At 46.0% G+C, this 16,067-nt stretch overlaps 1 protein-coding gene across 3 annotated transcripts in view; it reads left to right on the forward strand.

The window, feature by feature from the left end:
• The window catches only part of RABGAP1 (RAB GTPase activating protein 1), an 885,283-nt gene that overhangs the window by 833,026 nt on the left and 36,190 nt on the right, over positions 1-16,067 (forward strand). For all 3 annotated transcript variants that reach the window (XM_069241548.1, XM_069241547.1, XM_069241549.1), the window contains one exon: positions 8,635-8,832. In XM_069241548.1, coding sequence (XP_069097649.1) covers positions 8,635-8,832 — 198 coding nt within the window. The remainder of the gene's footprint in view (positions 1-8,634; positions 8,833-16,067) is intronic.

Raw genomic sequence — 16,067 nt, forward strand, 5'->3', positions numbered from 1 at the left:
TTTAATATATTCCTAAAAGGTCTCATCCATTTATTTCCTCCCACTCCATTTATCATGCCTCAGTGAGACCTCAATCTTGTCCTTACTTAATGTGTACTCCCCTTGAGCTGATGCACAATTGCCCTTTACGGCTCCTCACTTTCAAGACTGTCTTTCTTGTTGCCATCACTTCTGCTCGCAGGGTGAGTGAGCTTCAGGCCCTTTCGTCCAAACCTCCATTCTTGTCTTTGCACCCTGACAAAGTGTTGTTGCGCACTAAGACTTCCTTCTTTCCCAAGGTGGCTACACCTTTTCATGTAGGCCAGTCGATCACCTTGCTTACTTTTTACGCACCCTGACATCCTTCCCATGAGGAGGAGAGACTCCACCGTCTGGACCCAAAATAAGTGTTGTCGTTCTTTCTTAATCGTACTAAAGATTTCCGGGTGGACGATCAACTCTGTTGGGTATGTGGGTGCGAAGAACGGGAAGGCGGTGCAAAAACGTACCATCTCTCGATGGGTACTTCTTTGCATCAAGATGTGCTACGCTTTGGCCAAGAAGCAACCCCCTGAGGGCTTGCGCGCTCATTCAACCTGAGCGACTGCTGCATCCACTGCCTTAGCACACGGAGTTCCTGTCAGGTTCGTCGGGATGGCTACTTTGGTCGTTCGGTCCTGCAGGACTTTCTAATATAATCTTGGTTCGCAGCCCACCTCCGAGGATGGCATTGCTTGCGTATCTATTCTAAGGTAAGGAACCTGCAACTAGAAGTCTCTATCAGATGTACAAGTTACTTACCTTTGGTAACAAAATATCTGGTAGAGACGTGTTCTAGTTGCAGATTCCTTACCAACCCACCCATCCTCCCTGCTTATGAACTGATTTCTAGGGACAGGGATTCCCCCTTCAGGTCCTTAGCTCTGGCGCACCAATCTCCGTGTTCTTAGTTGTTAAAAGAAACTGACGTCACTGCGCTGGGGTGGCATCTACAACGCCAATGACTCCTGTGAAGACGACTGACGCCACCTACCGATGCGCAAAGGCATTACTCAAAGAAAAATCTTCGGATCCCGTCTGACTTCTGGGGGAAATTCTAAGGCAAGGATTCTGCAGCTAGAATATGTCTCTACCAGATATTGTGTTACGGAAGGTAAGTGACTTGTACATTAAGCCTGACTGGTCTGTGCCAGGCCACTAGTGGGTGAGAACAGGTTAATATAGGTTGTGTATCTGACTCACCCTGACTAGGATTGTGGTCCCTATTTGAACAGGGTGCATACCTCTACCAACTAGAGACCCAATTTCTAACGTGTTAGTCTGTTGTGTTGGTACTGGTATTGGCAGCGCATGCAGGGGCAGTGGGTGGTGCAAGCTACAGTGGCCTACCTACAAGGACCTTGGATTTTATTCTTTTACAACTTAAACACTGTGTTCGATGGCATCTGTCGCTGTAGATACGCATGTTTTGCAATAGCTCGCCATCTGGTGTTGGGCCGGAGTGTTACAAGTTGTTTTTCTTCGAAGAAGTCTTTCGAGTCACGGGACCGAGTGACTCCTCCTTTTGTCTCCATTGCGCATGGGCGTCGACTCCATCTTCGATTGTTTTTTTTCCGCCATCGGGTTTGGACGTGTTCCTGTCGCTCCGAGTTTCGGAACGGAAAATTAGCTAATTTCGGAAGATTTTCGTCGGTATTGTTGCGTTCGGGATCGGCGTACTTAGATTCAACACCACATCAAAGATCGAAGAGCTCCGGTGCCCTTCAGGGTAGTTTTTCGATCCCCCGTCGGGGCCTGGTCGGCCCGACCGCGTGCTGAAGAACGCCGATGGAACGGACCCCGTTCCGTTTCTGCCCCAAATGCCACAATAAATACCCCTATACAGACCAACACTTGGTCTGTAACCTGTGCCTGTCACCTGAGCACAGTGAAGACACCTGTGAGGCCTGTGGTGCGTTCCGGTCCCGAAAGACACTCCGAGACCGTCGAGCCAGAAGACTTCAGATGGCGTCCGCGCCGACAGCCCACCGAGAGTTCGAGGAGCAGGAAGAGGAAGGTACCTTCTCGATCCAAGAATCGGACTCCGAAGGATTCGACGATACACAAACCGTGAGTAAGACGTCGAAAACCACACAGAGGAAAATTTACAAGGCCCAGGGGACGCCACTGCCATCAGGCCATGGCTCCACCCATAAATTCGGTGACCGACCGTCGGCACCGAAAAAGGCCCAAACAGTGCCGAGATCGTCCGACTCCGGTCGAGACACCGGCACGCAGCCTTCTCGGGACCGAGAAAGTGCTGGAGACAAGCCTCGACACCGAGATGCCGGTGTGGACACGGCTCGACGCCGAGACAGCGGCACCGAAGAAGATCGACGCCGAGAGGTTTCGGCCCCGAAAAAGAAAAAAGTCACCTCGGAGCCGAAAAAACACGCAGACAGGGTTTCGGTGCCGAAACAAACTGCAAGCGACCCAGCTTCAGGCTCTTATACAGAAGAGCACTCGCTAACCTCCCAAATGCAAAAGCATAGGTTTGAGGAAGAGCTACAATCAACTGATGTGGACCATACGCAAAAGCGTATCTTCATACAGCAGGGGACAGGAAAAATAAGCACCCTTCCCCCCATTAGAAGAAAGAGAAGGTTGGAGTTCCAAACTGAACAGACACCACAACCAAAAGTGGTGAAAAGAGTTACCCCACCACCTTCTCCTCCGCCCGTGATTAACGTCTCACCAGCACGAACTCCATCACACTCCCCAGCTCACACCACCATAAGCCAGGGTGACCAAGATCAAGACGCATGGGACCTATACGACGCCCCAGTGTCAGATAACAGTCCGGAGGCATACCCTACGAAGCCATCTCCACCAGAAGACAGCACCGCGTATTCTCAAGTGGTGGCTAGAGCAGCACAATTTCACAACGTAAGCCTCCACTCAGAACAGGTCGAGGATGATTTTTTATTCAACACACTCTCCTCCACCCACAGCTCATACCAAAGCCTGCCTATGCTCCCTGGTATGCTCCGGCACGCGAAAGAAATCTTTAAGGAGCCGGTCAAAAGTAGGGCAATCACACCAAGGGTGGAAAAAAAGTATAAGGCGCCTCCTACAGACCCGGTTTTCATCACTACACAGCTGCCGCCAGACTCTGTCGTTGTAGGAGCAGCTAGTAAAAGGGCCAACTCTCACACATCTGGTGATGCACCACCCCCAGATAAAGAAAGCCGCAAGTTCGATGCAGCTGGTAAAAGAGTCGCAGCACAAGCTGCAAACCAGTGGCGCATCGCGAACTCCCAGGCACTACTTGCGCGCTATGACAGAGCCCACTGGGACGAGATGCAACATCTCATTGAACATCTGCCCAAGGACTTACAAAATAGGGCAAAACAAGTGGTTGAGGAGGGACAGACCATTTCCAACAACCAGATCCGCTCCTCCATGGACGCTGCAGATACAGCTGCACGGACAATTAATACATCTGTAACTATCAGAAGCCATGCATGGCTCCGAACGTCTGGATTTAAACCAGAGATTCAACAAGCAGTTCTCAATATGCCTTTTAATGAAAAAGAACTGTTCGGTCCAGAAGTGGACACAGCGATTGAGAAACTCAAAAAAGATACGGACACTGCCAAAGCCATGGGCGCACTCTACTCCCCGCAGAGCAGAGGGAATTACAACACATTCCGTAAAACACCCTTTCGAGGGGGATTTCGGGGTCAGAGCACACAAGCCAGCACCTCACAAGCAACACCGTCCAGTTACCAGGGACAGTATAGAGGAGGTTTTAGGGGACAATATAGAGGAGGGCAATTCCCTAGAAATAGAGGAAGATTTCAGAGCCCCAAAACCCCTACTACTAAACAGTGACTCACATGTCACTCACCCCCTCCACACAACACCAGTGGGGGGAAGAACAAGTCATTATTACAAAGCATGGGAGGAAATCACTACAGACACTTGGGTTCTAGCAATTATCCAACATGGTTATTGCATAGAATTTCTACAATTCCCTCCAAACATACCACCAAAAGCACAAAATTTGACAACACACCATTCCAATCTCCTGGAGATAGAAGTGCAGGCACTATTGCAAAAGAATGCAATCGAATTAGTGCCAAACACACAAATAAACACAGGAGTTTACTCACTGTACTTTCTGATACCAAAGAAGGACAAAACGCTGAGACCAATCCTAGACCTCAGAGTAGGGAACACTTTCATCAAATCAGACCACTTTCACATGGTCACACTACAAGAAGTATTGCCATTGCTAAAACTACACGACTACATGGCAACTCTAGACCTCAAGGATGCTTATTTCCATATACCAATACACCCATCGCACAGGAAATACCTAAGGTTTGTATTCAAGGGAATACATTACCAATTCAAGGTACTGCCTTTCGGATTAACAACCGCACCAAGAGTCTTTACCAAATGTCTAGCGGTAGTCGCTGCACACATAAGAAGGCAGCAAATACATGTGTTCCCATATCTAGACGACTGGCTAATCAAGGCCCATTCGTTAATACAGTGCTCAAATCACACAAATCATATCATACAAACCCTCTTCAAACTAGGGTTCACCGTCAATTTCACAAAATCCAAAATTCTGCCGCGCAAGGTACAACAATACCTGGGAGCCATAATAGACACATCAAAAGGAGTAGCCACTCCAAGTCCACAAAGAATTCGAAATTTCAACACCATCATACAACGCATGTATCCAACACAAAGGATACACGCAAAGATGGTACTACAACTCCTAGGCATGATGTCTTCATGCATAGCCATTGTCCCAAACGCAAGACTGCACATGAGGCCCTTACAACAGTGCCTAGCATCACAATGGTCGCAAGCACAGGGTCACCTTCTAGATCTGGTGTTAATAGACCGCCAAACTTACCTCTCGCTTCTGTGGTGGAACAACATAAATTTAAACAAAGGGCGGCCTTTCCAAGACCCAGTGCCACAATACGTAATAACAACAGATGCTTCCATGACAGGGTGGGGAGCACACCTCGATCAACACAGCATACAAGGACAATGGAACATACATCAAACAAAACTGCATATAAATCACCTAGAACTTCTAGCAGTTTTTCAAGCACTAAAAGCTTTCCAACCAATAATAGTTCACAAATACATCCTCGTCAAAACAGACAACATGACAACAATGTATTATCTAAACAAGCAAGGGGGGACGCACTCCACGCAGTTAAGCCTGCTAGCACAAAAGATTTGGCGTTTGGCAATTCACAACCAAATTCGCCTAATAGCACAATTTATACCAGGGATCCAAAATCAACTCGCAGACAATCTCTCTCGAGATCACCAACAGGTCCACGAATGGGAAATTCACCCCCAAATTCTGAACACTTATTTCAAACTCTGGGGAACACCTCAGATAGACTTGTTTGCGACAAGGGGGAACGCAAAATGCCAAAACTTCGCATCCAGATACCCACACAAACAGTCCCAAGGCAATGCCCTATGGATGAACTGGTCAGGGATATTTGCTTACGCTTTTCCTCCTCTCCCTCTCCTTCCTTACCTGGTAAACAAACTCAGTCAAAACAAACTCAAACTCATATTGATAGCACCAACTTGGGCAAGGCAACCCTGGTACACAACGCTGCTAGACCTATCAGTAGTACCCTGCATCAAATTGCCCAACAGGCCAGATCTGTTGACACAGCACAACCAAAAGATCAGACACCCAGATCCAGCATCGCTGAATCTAGCAATCTGGCTCCTGAAATCCTAGAATTCGGGCACTTACAACTTACCCAAGAATGTATGGAAGTCATAAAACAAGCCAGAAGGCCATCCACCAGGCACTGCTATGCAAGTAAATGGAAGAGGTTTGTTTGCTACTGCCATATTAATCAAATACAACCATTACACACAACTCCAGAACATGTAGTGGGTTACTTGCTTCACTTACAAAAATCTAACCTGGCTTTCTCTTCCATTAAAATACACCTTGCAGCAATATCTGCATACCTGCAGACTACCTATTCAACTTCCCTATATAAGATACCAGTCATTAAAGCATTCATGGAGGGCCTTAGGAGAATTATACCACCAAGAACACCACCTGTTCCTTCATGGAACCTAAATGTTGTCCTAACTAGACTTATGGGTCCACCTTTTGAACCCATGCATTCCTGCGACATACAGTTCCTAACCTGGAAGGTGGCATTTCTCATCGCCATTACTTCCCTAAGAAGAGTAAGCGAGATTCAGGCGTTTACAATACAGGAACCTTTTATACAACTACACAAGAATAAGGTCGTCCTAAGGACCAATCCTAAATTTTTGCCAAAGGTTATTTCACCGTTCCATCTAAATCAAACAGTGGAACTTCCAGTGTTCTTTCCACAGCCAGATACCGTAGCTGAAAGGGCACTACATACATTAGATGTTAAAAGAGCATTGATGTATTACATTGACAGAACAAAAAACATCAGAAAGACTAAACAACTATTTATTGCATTTCAAAAACCTCATGCAGGAAACCCAATATCAAAACAAGGTATAGCCAGATGGATAGTTAAATGCATCCAAATCTGCTACCTTAAAGCTAAACGACAGCTGCCCATTACACCAAGGGCACACTCAACCAGAAAGAAGGGTGCTACCATGGCCTTTCTAGGAAACATCCCAATGCAAGAAATATGTAAGGCAGCCACATGGTCTACGCCTCACACATTCACCAAGCACTACTGTGTAGACGTGTTATCCGCACAACAAGCCACAGTAGGTCAAGCCGTATTAAGAACATTATTTCAGACTACTTCCACTCCTACAGGCTGATCCACCGCTTTTGGGGAGATAACTGCTTACTAGTCTATGCAAAACATGCGTATCTACAGCGACAGATGCCATCGAACTGAAAATGTCACTTACCCAGTGTACATCTGTTCGTGGCATCAGTCGCAGTAGATTCGCATGTGCCCACCCGCCTCCCCGGGAGCCTGTAGCAGTTTGGAAGTTACCTTCAATTATTTATATATGTATCATCTCAACCTTAAATAGGTGCATACTTAGTCACTCCATTGCATGGGCACTATTACTACAATTCAACTCCTACCTCACCCTCTGCGGGGAAAACAATCGAAGATGGAGTCGACGCCCATGCGCAATGGAGACAAAAGGAGGAGTCACTCGGTCCCGTGACTCGAAAGACTTCTTCGAAGAAAAACAACTTGTAACACTCCGGCCCAACACCAGATGGCGAGCTATTGCAAAACATGCGAATCTACTGCGACTGATGCCACGAACAGATGTACACTGGGTAAGTGACATTTTCATTTTATTGCCTCTATAATGTATTTTGTCAAATTATGTGAAACAATTTTGCTTATTTTAAGTTAATGTTTGCAATAAGAGAAATACTATTTTGAGAATGTTTTTTTTTTTTATTGTCTTGAATCTGACCCAGGGTTTCTTCAGCTTTTTACTGTAAATCACTTAAATTTTAAAATTGTTCTTTCACATACCTTTTGAAGGCCTTCACATCCTATTGGCTTTTGAAAATGGTTGTCTTCAGTAGCAAAGTCAACTATGTATTACTGAATATCAAGATTTGCTTTAGGAGTGAGCACTTGACTAGAATGTGTGTTTGATGGCATGTGACTGTAGATACACATGCTTTGCATTATCCTGCCATCTAGTGCTGGGTCCAGAGCTTTCCAAGTTGTTTTTCTTTGAATAAGTTCTTTTTCGAGTCACAGGATCAAATGACTCCTCCCTTTCGGTGATACTGCTCATGGACATTGAGTCCTTTGTTAGATTTTCTCTCCTCCATCTGGTTTGAACATTTAATCTTTCGCTCCATCTTCGACCTGCTCCAGTCCGAGACGTTCTCTCGGTCTTCTATATATTCTACGGTTTCTCTTCACACAAAGATTTTTCAAACTCGTAGGGGCCAGTTTTTTCGACTGCACGCCCTTTGGGGCGGACCAAGTCGGCCTTCAGGCCTATATGTACTCATGGTGCCAAAAAGAATGTAATCTTGATGGAACGGACACAGTTTTGATTCTGTCGGTGTCACTCGAAGTACCCTCAGACCGATCACCATTGGGTGTGTAACCTGTGCCTCTCACTGGATCATCAGAAGGCTTCTTGTGAGATGTCGACCCAACACTAGATAGCAGGATAATGCAAAGCATGTGAATCTACAGCACTACATGCCATGAACAGATGTCTACTGGGTAAGTAACATTTTCTGTTCAAGTCAGCCTTTTTGAGCCATATATCGCTTAAGCAGGGTCTTGAATCTTAAATAGTTAAGCACCGGACTTTAAAAAAAAAAAAAAAAAAATGCCTACAATACCCCTAGATCCTCAGAGCAGTTTTCCACTACTGTGACTGGGAATCTGCACCAGACTGAAACTTGGCAATGGGCCATTCTAAAGTACATAAGCAAGATATGCTTTGGATGTTTTTTTGTTTGGGTTGCTGTGTAAGCCTCAAGAACATGCTTTTTTATAAATTATTTCATGATTCCTTTGATTTTGTTTGAGTGATAAAATATGATTTTTATTAGTTCACCATTATGACAGTGCTCCTTTGAATGAGGGTGAACACTAAACTATAAAACTAAAAATTGAAATCTCTTGTAACCAACGTTCTTGGTTTTAGCAAAAGGTTGATGGCTGTGAACGGTGCAGTGAATTTTTCAGCAAAGAGGGACATGTGAAGATTGTGATTTCTGCCTCAGAGGGTTCTGATGAGGACGCAGATGAGGAAAAGGAGGCTCTGAAAAATCAGCTGCGTGAAATGGAGCTTGAATTGGCCCAAACAAAGCTGCAATTAGTTGAAGCAGAATGCAAAATCCAGGTAGGCATGTTTCTATTGATGTCCAGACAATGTATGATTACTAATTATTCAGTGCTGCAAAACACTACTGTTTTACCAACATCTATTTTTACAGTTTGTGATCACACTTTGGTCCCTCCTCTCTTTCCAGTAATAAAATGATCATCCTATCAGAAAATGTCTTGCACATAGGTAGCTACCAATCCAGCACACTAATTTAACAAATTAAATGTTGCTATCATACTCTTTCAGGCATTAACCACCTAAAAGACTTCATGTTATCTCCTGAGTCCCTTCGATTTAGGAGGCACCCATGAAGCTTGGATTAATTTTTTTTTTGTGGATAGTGGTAACATGGTCACTGACATTTTTGATTTTGTTTGCTTTAATTGTTTTTTTTTATTTCTGCTTGCTTGGGTTAGTACTTTCCCAGTGCTTTTTACTTTTTTATGACATTTTAAGCACTGCTTTTTGAGTTTACAGATCCAGTCTGATGCCTGGGGAACTTCACAAGGTGAATAATCTGCAATTAGGTAGAACATCCACCAAAAAGAGTATTATCGGATAGAAGTAACTTATTTGTCAGGAATTCAGTAGATGCAGCCCCACACTGGCTGATGAGCAACATGCAATCAGTCCTGACTGGGTCTCGGCAATCATGTTGTTGCATATTCTATATTCCCATCTGGAACTGTTGGCAGCATCTCCAAAGGTCCTGTGACACCCAGCACCTCAGGATCGCTCTCCAGAAGTTTGCTTTTTCTGAGTCTCTCCCCTACCCATCCCAAGGCCCCTCCTTCCAGAGCCACCTGGGACATGCTTGATCTCGCTCCTTCCTGAACAGCAGGGTCCCTAAACTGCAGCCGGTGGCATCCTTCACAGAGGCCATGCTGCAAAATTTCCAGATACACGACTGGTCTGAGGATAGCATAGGTTCAATATTAAGGGTAGAGGAATTCTAAGTATGGTTTCCTTCTACATAAATATAGTTTGTCTTGGAGAATAAATGGTATGGACACAGGTAGTAGGTGAAGTCTTTCTCTGCTGGGTCATAATACTCCCGCATTTCTTTAAGATCGTGTGACCTACAGCAAATTAATTGTTTATGGGATCTGTGTAGCCTAAATTGACATGTTGAGATTCTGTCCAGGATACCGTTGCATGGTAGATTAAATTCCCCTCCCTTATAATAAGTATTTCCTCAGGAAATAGGTCAGATTTTTGGATGCAACAAAAAACTCTCAATCTGACACTGGGGCATAAATATTTAGGGCATAAAGACCTGAGTCGCCCTTTTTGAAACTCTTCAGGAGACAAAGTAGTTGCAATAATCTTTCCCGGTGTGGCAATCACTGGATAGATATTTGTCCTGAGGAACCCAGATGAGTACAGGTGACACAGTGCAGAGTTAACCTGCTCAAAGACTGACGAAGAGTGGAAAAGAGAAAGTACAACGACATATAGCAAAATAATATACAAATAATCATATATATCAAGAAGATAGGCCCTGCCTTAGAACCCCATCCTACTCCCATGCCCACCCCAAATTTTACAAAGGTTGGAACGAACAGTGAAGGCCTAGATTGGCCATCAAGCAGAAGGTATTGCAACCAACCTAAATTGACAGTACAACTCTTGCCATGTATAATATAACTTTCTCGCTAATAGAAAACAAATTCTTCCCTATCACCTGAAAGAATGCATGTATATTGGAGATAAATTTATCCTTTACTGCTAAACATAATGAGTCGGGCAACCATGCCAGCAATCTTGTTACAGTGTAAATAGAACAATAGCCATAGAAGAACATCCTAGCACAAACAGTGGATATTTTCCACTATAAGTAAATGTCAGCATGCGCAGGACACCGCAGTGAAAAGAAATAGCTCTAGAGGAACATTCTAGAACAAACCATGAAAATCCTCAACAGTACCTCTTTGATCTACTAAACTAGCAATATAATAGTGGATATAGTGTAATCAAATGATAATCCAAAGAATAGACTTTGGAAAAAGACTTCCTGAAGGATGCTTCTAATGGCACATTTCTCACATTTAGAATATTCCCCAGGCACCACAGTGGATCTGGAACTTTTCACAGGAGTGCTCCCGCACAGTGCTAGGTGGTGGTGTGTGGCTCGGCATTGGCTACGTTCCGGCCAATCGTGATGAAACAGAGCCACATATAGGCCCCACCTGTACGTTCCAGTGTCTGTTCCTTTCATTCCACACCTGTGAACATCAGACGTAGAGTACTGCTCCCTTTTTCATCAGTTGACGAATCCTTTCAAAATACTTTTTTCCAGTGTGCAAGTGAAATGTGGTCTCATGGAGCACTCCATGGCTCAAACTGTGCTGTGACTGTCAAACAGATGTCAGTATCAAACATGCACAAGGACTTTGGTACTTGGGCTCAGGGCACAACTCCAACATATGTGCAGAATGTGCCATCATGCACCCTAAAGGTGATCCAGGACAGTGAAGTGAAGATGAACCCCGTTGAGCACCCAAGGAAGTTGTGGACCGTGCACAACTCTGACTCCCCCTCCAAGTTAAGAATGCAAACCTGCTCCCTCTCTTCAGGTCTTCTTTGCAATCAAAGCCGCCCACTAAGTATGTCGATGTCAAAAATCGAAGCAGCAACATAAGAACTTGAAGCAGGGCTCAACACCATTCTCAATGCTCTGTTTGAAGAGAAGTCTGAAGGGTTTCAAGGAGCCAATGGATGTTGCTGCCATCCCCCCGCTCAAGGATCCAATTCCACAACTGGTTATGCTGCGCCACCGAATTTCCTGGGCCATCAGTGACGCTGCAGCAGGTCAGGCCCTTTAAGGAGACCATGCTGCACATTCTTGGCACTCTTCCATGTTCCTCTGGTGTGCCTTCTGGCTGGGTTACTGCCAACGAGTCTGCCCTCTGCACCACCTAAGCCTCTCAAAACTGACTTGAGTTCAACACCAACTCTGGTGACTATTTCCACTCCAGATCCAGGACCTGCACTGAAAGTAGAGTCCCTGCTGTCCGACCCAGAGCTAGATCAGTCTTCACACCTATCAAAACAAGGCTCCATTCCAGTGCATACGGGTCCTATACATTCTGACTTGGACAACACACTTCTACCACAATGTGTTCCTCAGAGGCTCAGTTATCTTTTTGGCTTGAACTGTGACCTGAGTTTGCCTTCAGTGGTTGGGACGATTATGATAGCAGTGTATACATTGATTTGTAGGAGGCCAGTTGCCTTGATTCTTCCACTTATACTGGTTTGATTCCACCCTCCCCCCTGCGGCAGCCTCAACAGAGGAGAGTGCTTCATTTACTAATGTAATTATACATATGGCTAATGTCCTAGACCTACATCTGTCTTTTGCTGAAGTTAAGACATCATTACTGAGTTTTCCACCCTAGGCCAGGCTCATCTGAGCCATTAATTCAGTTTAATGAAACCTAATGGTCATCCTTCTGGGCACTTGGACAAAGGCTTGCTTTTACCCATCAGTGAACAGGCGAGTTCCAGATGCCACAGTTAAGCACCTGGTGACCTTGGTTTTCCCACCCAGCATCATACTCCTGAGAATTTGACGATAGAAGCCTCTGCCATCAACATAAATACTAATTTGTTTCCCACAGCTGCCCCCTAGACAAGGAGTGAAAAATTGACACATTCTGAAAGCAAACATTCTCTTAGGCTAGCTAGGCATTGTGGTCAGTCAGTGTAGTTTGTCTGTTAGACTTTTATTCCCATGCCCTCTGGGAGATGACGAGCAAAATCTTCCTGGTGGGCCTGGAGGAGTTTTGAGCCTCTTTGCCTCAAACCATTCAAAAAGGTCTGGATATCTCCATGTATGTAAGTAAGCCTGGTCTTGATACTACGGATTGCTTGGGGCGAATGATGGGCATTCATGTGGTGCTTATCCAACATGTGGATATGATCCACTGGCTTTTTTGGACATTTGCAAGCATCCCTAATGGCCTTTTGATGGGTCCCGCCTACTTGGTGAGAAGTCTGACTCTGCCGTTGAGCGGTTTAAGGATAGCAGAGCAATGGTGTGGTCCTTGTGTAGTCTTTGAGTCCTTCAATCCCTGTTTGTTAGCATCCCTTCGGTATAGCTCCTTCAGAGATTACTGCAGAGCCTTTAGACGACGTCCGCCCCTGCCACCGCTGCAACAGCCATCCAGGTCCATCCATAACCGAAATCAAGGAGACATTGTGCAGGTCACCAGTGGCAATGCCTTGCTCAGACCCCTGCTTCTGCAGCATCAACCTTAAAACCACTTTAGTTTGCCCTTAGTGGCTTGCAACCACGCTGTGAGAAGCAGGTTCAGAATTTTTTTCCTAGGGTGGCAGTCATCACAATTGACAGATGGGTCCTCCAGATCTTCCAGCAGGAAATGCCCTTCTGTTTCTCTCTGACTCACCACACTTTTCGTCCCCATCAGAGCAGCTTTCAGAGGAGCACCTCATCTTGCTCCAAGAAGAACAGGCCTTCCTTGCCAAAGGATACATATTGAAGGTGCTGACCTTGGAAGTGGGGGTAGGTTTATTATTAGGGTAAACAATCAACATGTCTGAAGTCACACCTGACTCTTTCGCAAAGGCTCCTTTTTCTCAGAGTCATTCTGGATGTGGTGCTGTTTTGGGCCTTCACTGCATGCCAACAAGACCAAGGCATTTGTGCTTTGATCAGTGTTCAAGCCTGGGTCGCATTGAGAGTTACTCTGACACTTCTTTGTTTATTGGCCCACTGCATCTTGCTAGTCAACAATACCAGGTGGCATATGTGGGTTCTGCAGTTTCAGTGGCCGTAGCAACAAGAAAACCAGTCTAATGTGATCATGGTTTCAGAGGAGACTCCATAGGGTCATGGTGGCTGTGGGTCATGGTGGCTGCTCGACTGCAACCTGACCAGTGGCAGAACCCTATCACTTCCCACCCAGAGCTCATGGTGATGAGAGATGTGTCCCTGCTGAGCTCAGGAGGTCATCTAGGGGAGATGGAGATCATAGGACTCTGGTCTCCAGAAGAAACTTGGCTCCACATAAATCTGTTGGTGCTGCAAGCTATCCAGCTGGCCTTCCTGCCATCCATGAATGAAAAACGAATGCAGCTTCTTGCCAACATCATCACTGCTTTGTGGTACTAAAACATGCAGTGTGGAGTGGGGTTCTTCATCCGGCGTCCTGAAACGCTATGCTGCTAAAGTTGGCTGAGTTGTCAGGGCATTTCCCTAAATGTTAATCACCTGGTGGGATTTTTATACACTAGGGTGGACAAGCTAAGCTGGCAACAGCTGACTGTTCACGGCTGGCAGTTGCATCCCTAGATATGGCACTGGGCATCTTCCAACAGCAGGAAAGCCCTGGCTTGATATTTTTGCCACTGTCAAAAACACACAGTGTAAAAACTTGTGCACATATTCCCTTACCACATACACAACCATTACCTCACCCTGCTCTGCAGCCTTTGCCCTCCCCGCCTGCTCCACCAGTGACCCCTTTGACATTCTACCTCAGATGTCTCCAGTCTCTGACATGGGTGGACGTGGGAGAGGGCACAGACAGCACATTAGACATGGGACTCCTGTGAAACAGACCCTGACCTTTACCCTACGTCCCTCCCCTCCGGACAATTTCACGTCTTATCAAGAACTCAATGATTAGGTCTGCCTTATTTCATAAAGTGGATCTTCATACAGAGCCCCTAGAGAAGGACTGTAGGAAGCTGGCTCTCTATATAATGCACTAAAATGATCTATAATGTGCATAGAGTCCAATGGATACCCAATTGGTATTGCAGAGTCAGAAAGTAGATAGGACTAATGCTCTATTTGAGGTAATGTGGGCGAGCAGGTAGGCTTATCAGAGTAGTGCAAAGCATTTGTTGTATTCACAGAAGCAATCAATTAGACACACACTCAAAGAATAATCCGAGACCAATTTAGAAAAATTCTTCTTTTTATATATGTTTCAAACCCAAGAACTTCGTAGTCCGGTAACTAGTCTCCAGGGCCAATGGATGCAGGGGTGTCCTTTTGGCGTCTAATTTCACCGTCCGGGAGTACACGTGGGGTCAGGGGGTCCTTTGTGTTGAGGATGCAGGTGTTGTCTGGGAGTCCAGCAGGTGGTCAACAAAGGGGGAGCTGTAGGTGTCTGGTTATCTCTCACCACCAGGCTGTGGGAGAGGGGGCCTGCGTGCAGGCAACTTGAATGAGTGCATAAGGAGTGACACTGAGGTGGACTCAGACTCAGGACAGCTGGAGAGCCCTGCTGGCACGGTTTCTGGGCTTCACACCGGGTCAAGTTCATCGAGTGCAGAGGTCACTTCAGGTGTCTGGTCTCCAGGCGGCAGAATCCTTGTTGGTTACTTTGTTGCTTAGCAGGTCTGCAGCTCACAGGAGTCTGAGTCTTTTTAGGAGGCAGACCGGCTTCCTGAGGTTCTTGAAGCTGCAGCTCGCGGATGAATCTTTTTGTGCAGAGTCCGTTGAGGTCAGCAGAAGGGCCAGAAGGGTTGGTACCGGGTCAGCTGCTTCTTCTTCCTCTTCATCTGTGGGTGCTACCCTTCTTTGTCCTTCGTAGGTAGTCAGGATCTGACTTCTAGGGTTCAGGGGTGCCACCTAAAAACTCAATTTACGGGGGTTACATGGAGTACCAGGCGGTAGCCAATGGGCTGACCATCTTCAGGATGACTACACCCTTCTTATGACCACTTCTGCTGGGAAGTGGGAATAACCCTAACCCTAGTGGCCTAATTCCTTCCAAACAAGATGGAGAAATTTAAAAAGCAGTGTCCACTTCAGTTCGTCCACCTTAGGGGTGGGACTGGCATGAGGTGGGTACTAATTTTCCTGCCTGTGCTGCTGCCAAAAGTGGGGTCAGAACAGGGGGGGTTGGCCATCGCCACCTTCTGGAGAGACCTGGGTCCCATTACAAAGGTGGCAGGGCCTTTGAAGCTCCATGCCCTGGAATTTCCATCATGCCTTGGAGAGGTCGTCACACCTCTGCCCAGAGCAGTCCTTTGTCTCAGGCCCTCCAGAGCCCTTGCTCTCACCTTGTGGGGGAGGGAAGGGAGAGGGGGTGGTCAGCACACTAGTAGCTTGTAGGTTTTCAGTGGGCACCTCTGAAGTGCCCTATATATATTTTTTAATAAATCCATCACTGAAAATGGCTTCCCTGGACACTTACTGTGTCTGAGAATTGACAGACATAGCAGGGACCTATCTGCTGAGGCTGATATGCCCTCACCTGTAATATAATGCG

This window comes from Pleurodeles waltl, chromosome 6, assembly GCF_031143425.1.
Source record: "Pleurodeles waltl isolate 20211129_DDA chromosome 6, aPleWal1.hap1.20221129, whole genome shotgun sequence".
Taxonomy (NCBI): Eukaryota; Metazoa; Chordata; class Amphibia; order Caudata; family Salamandridae; genus Pleurodeles; species Pleurodeles waltl.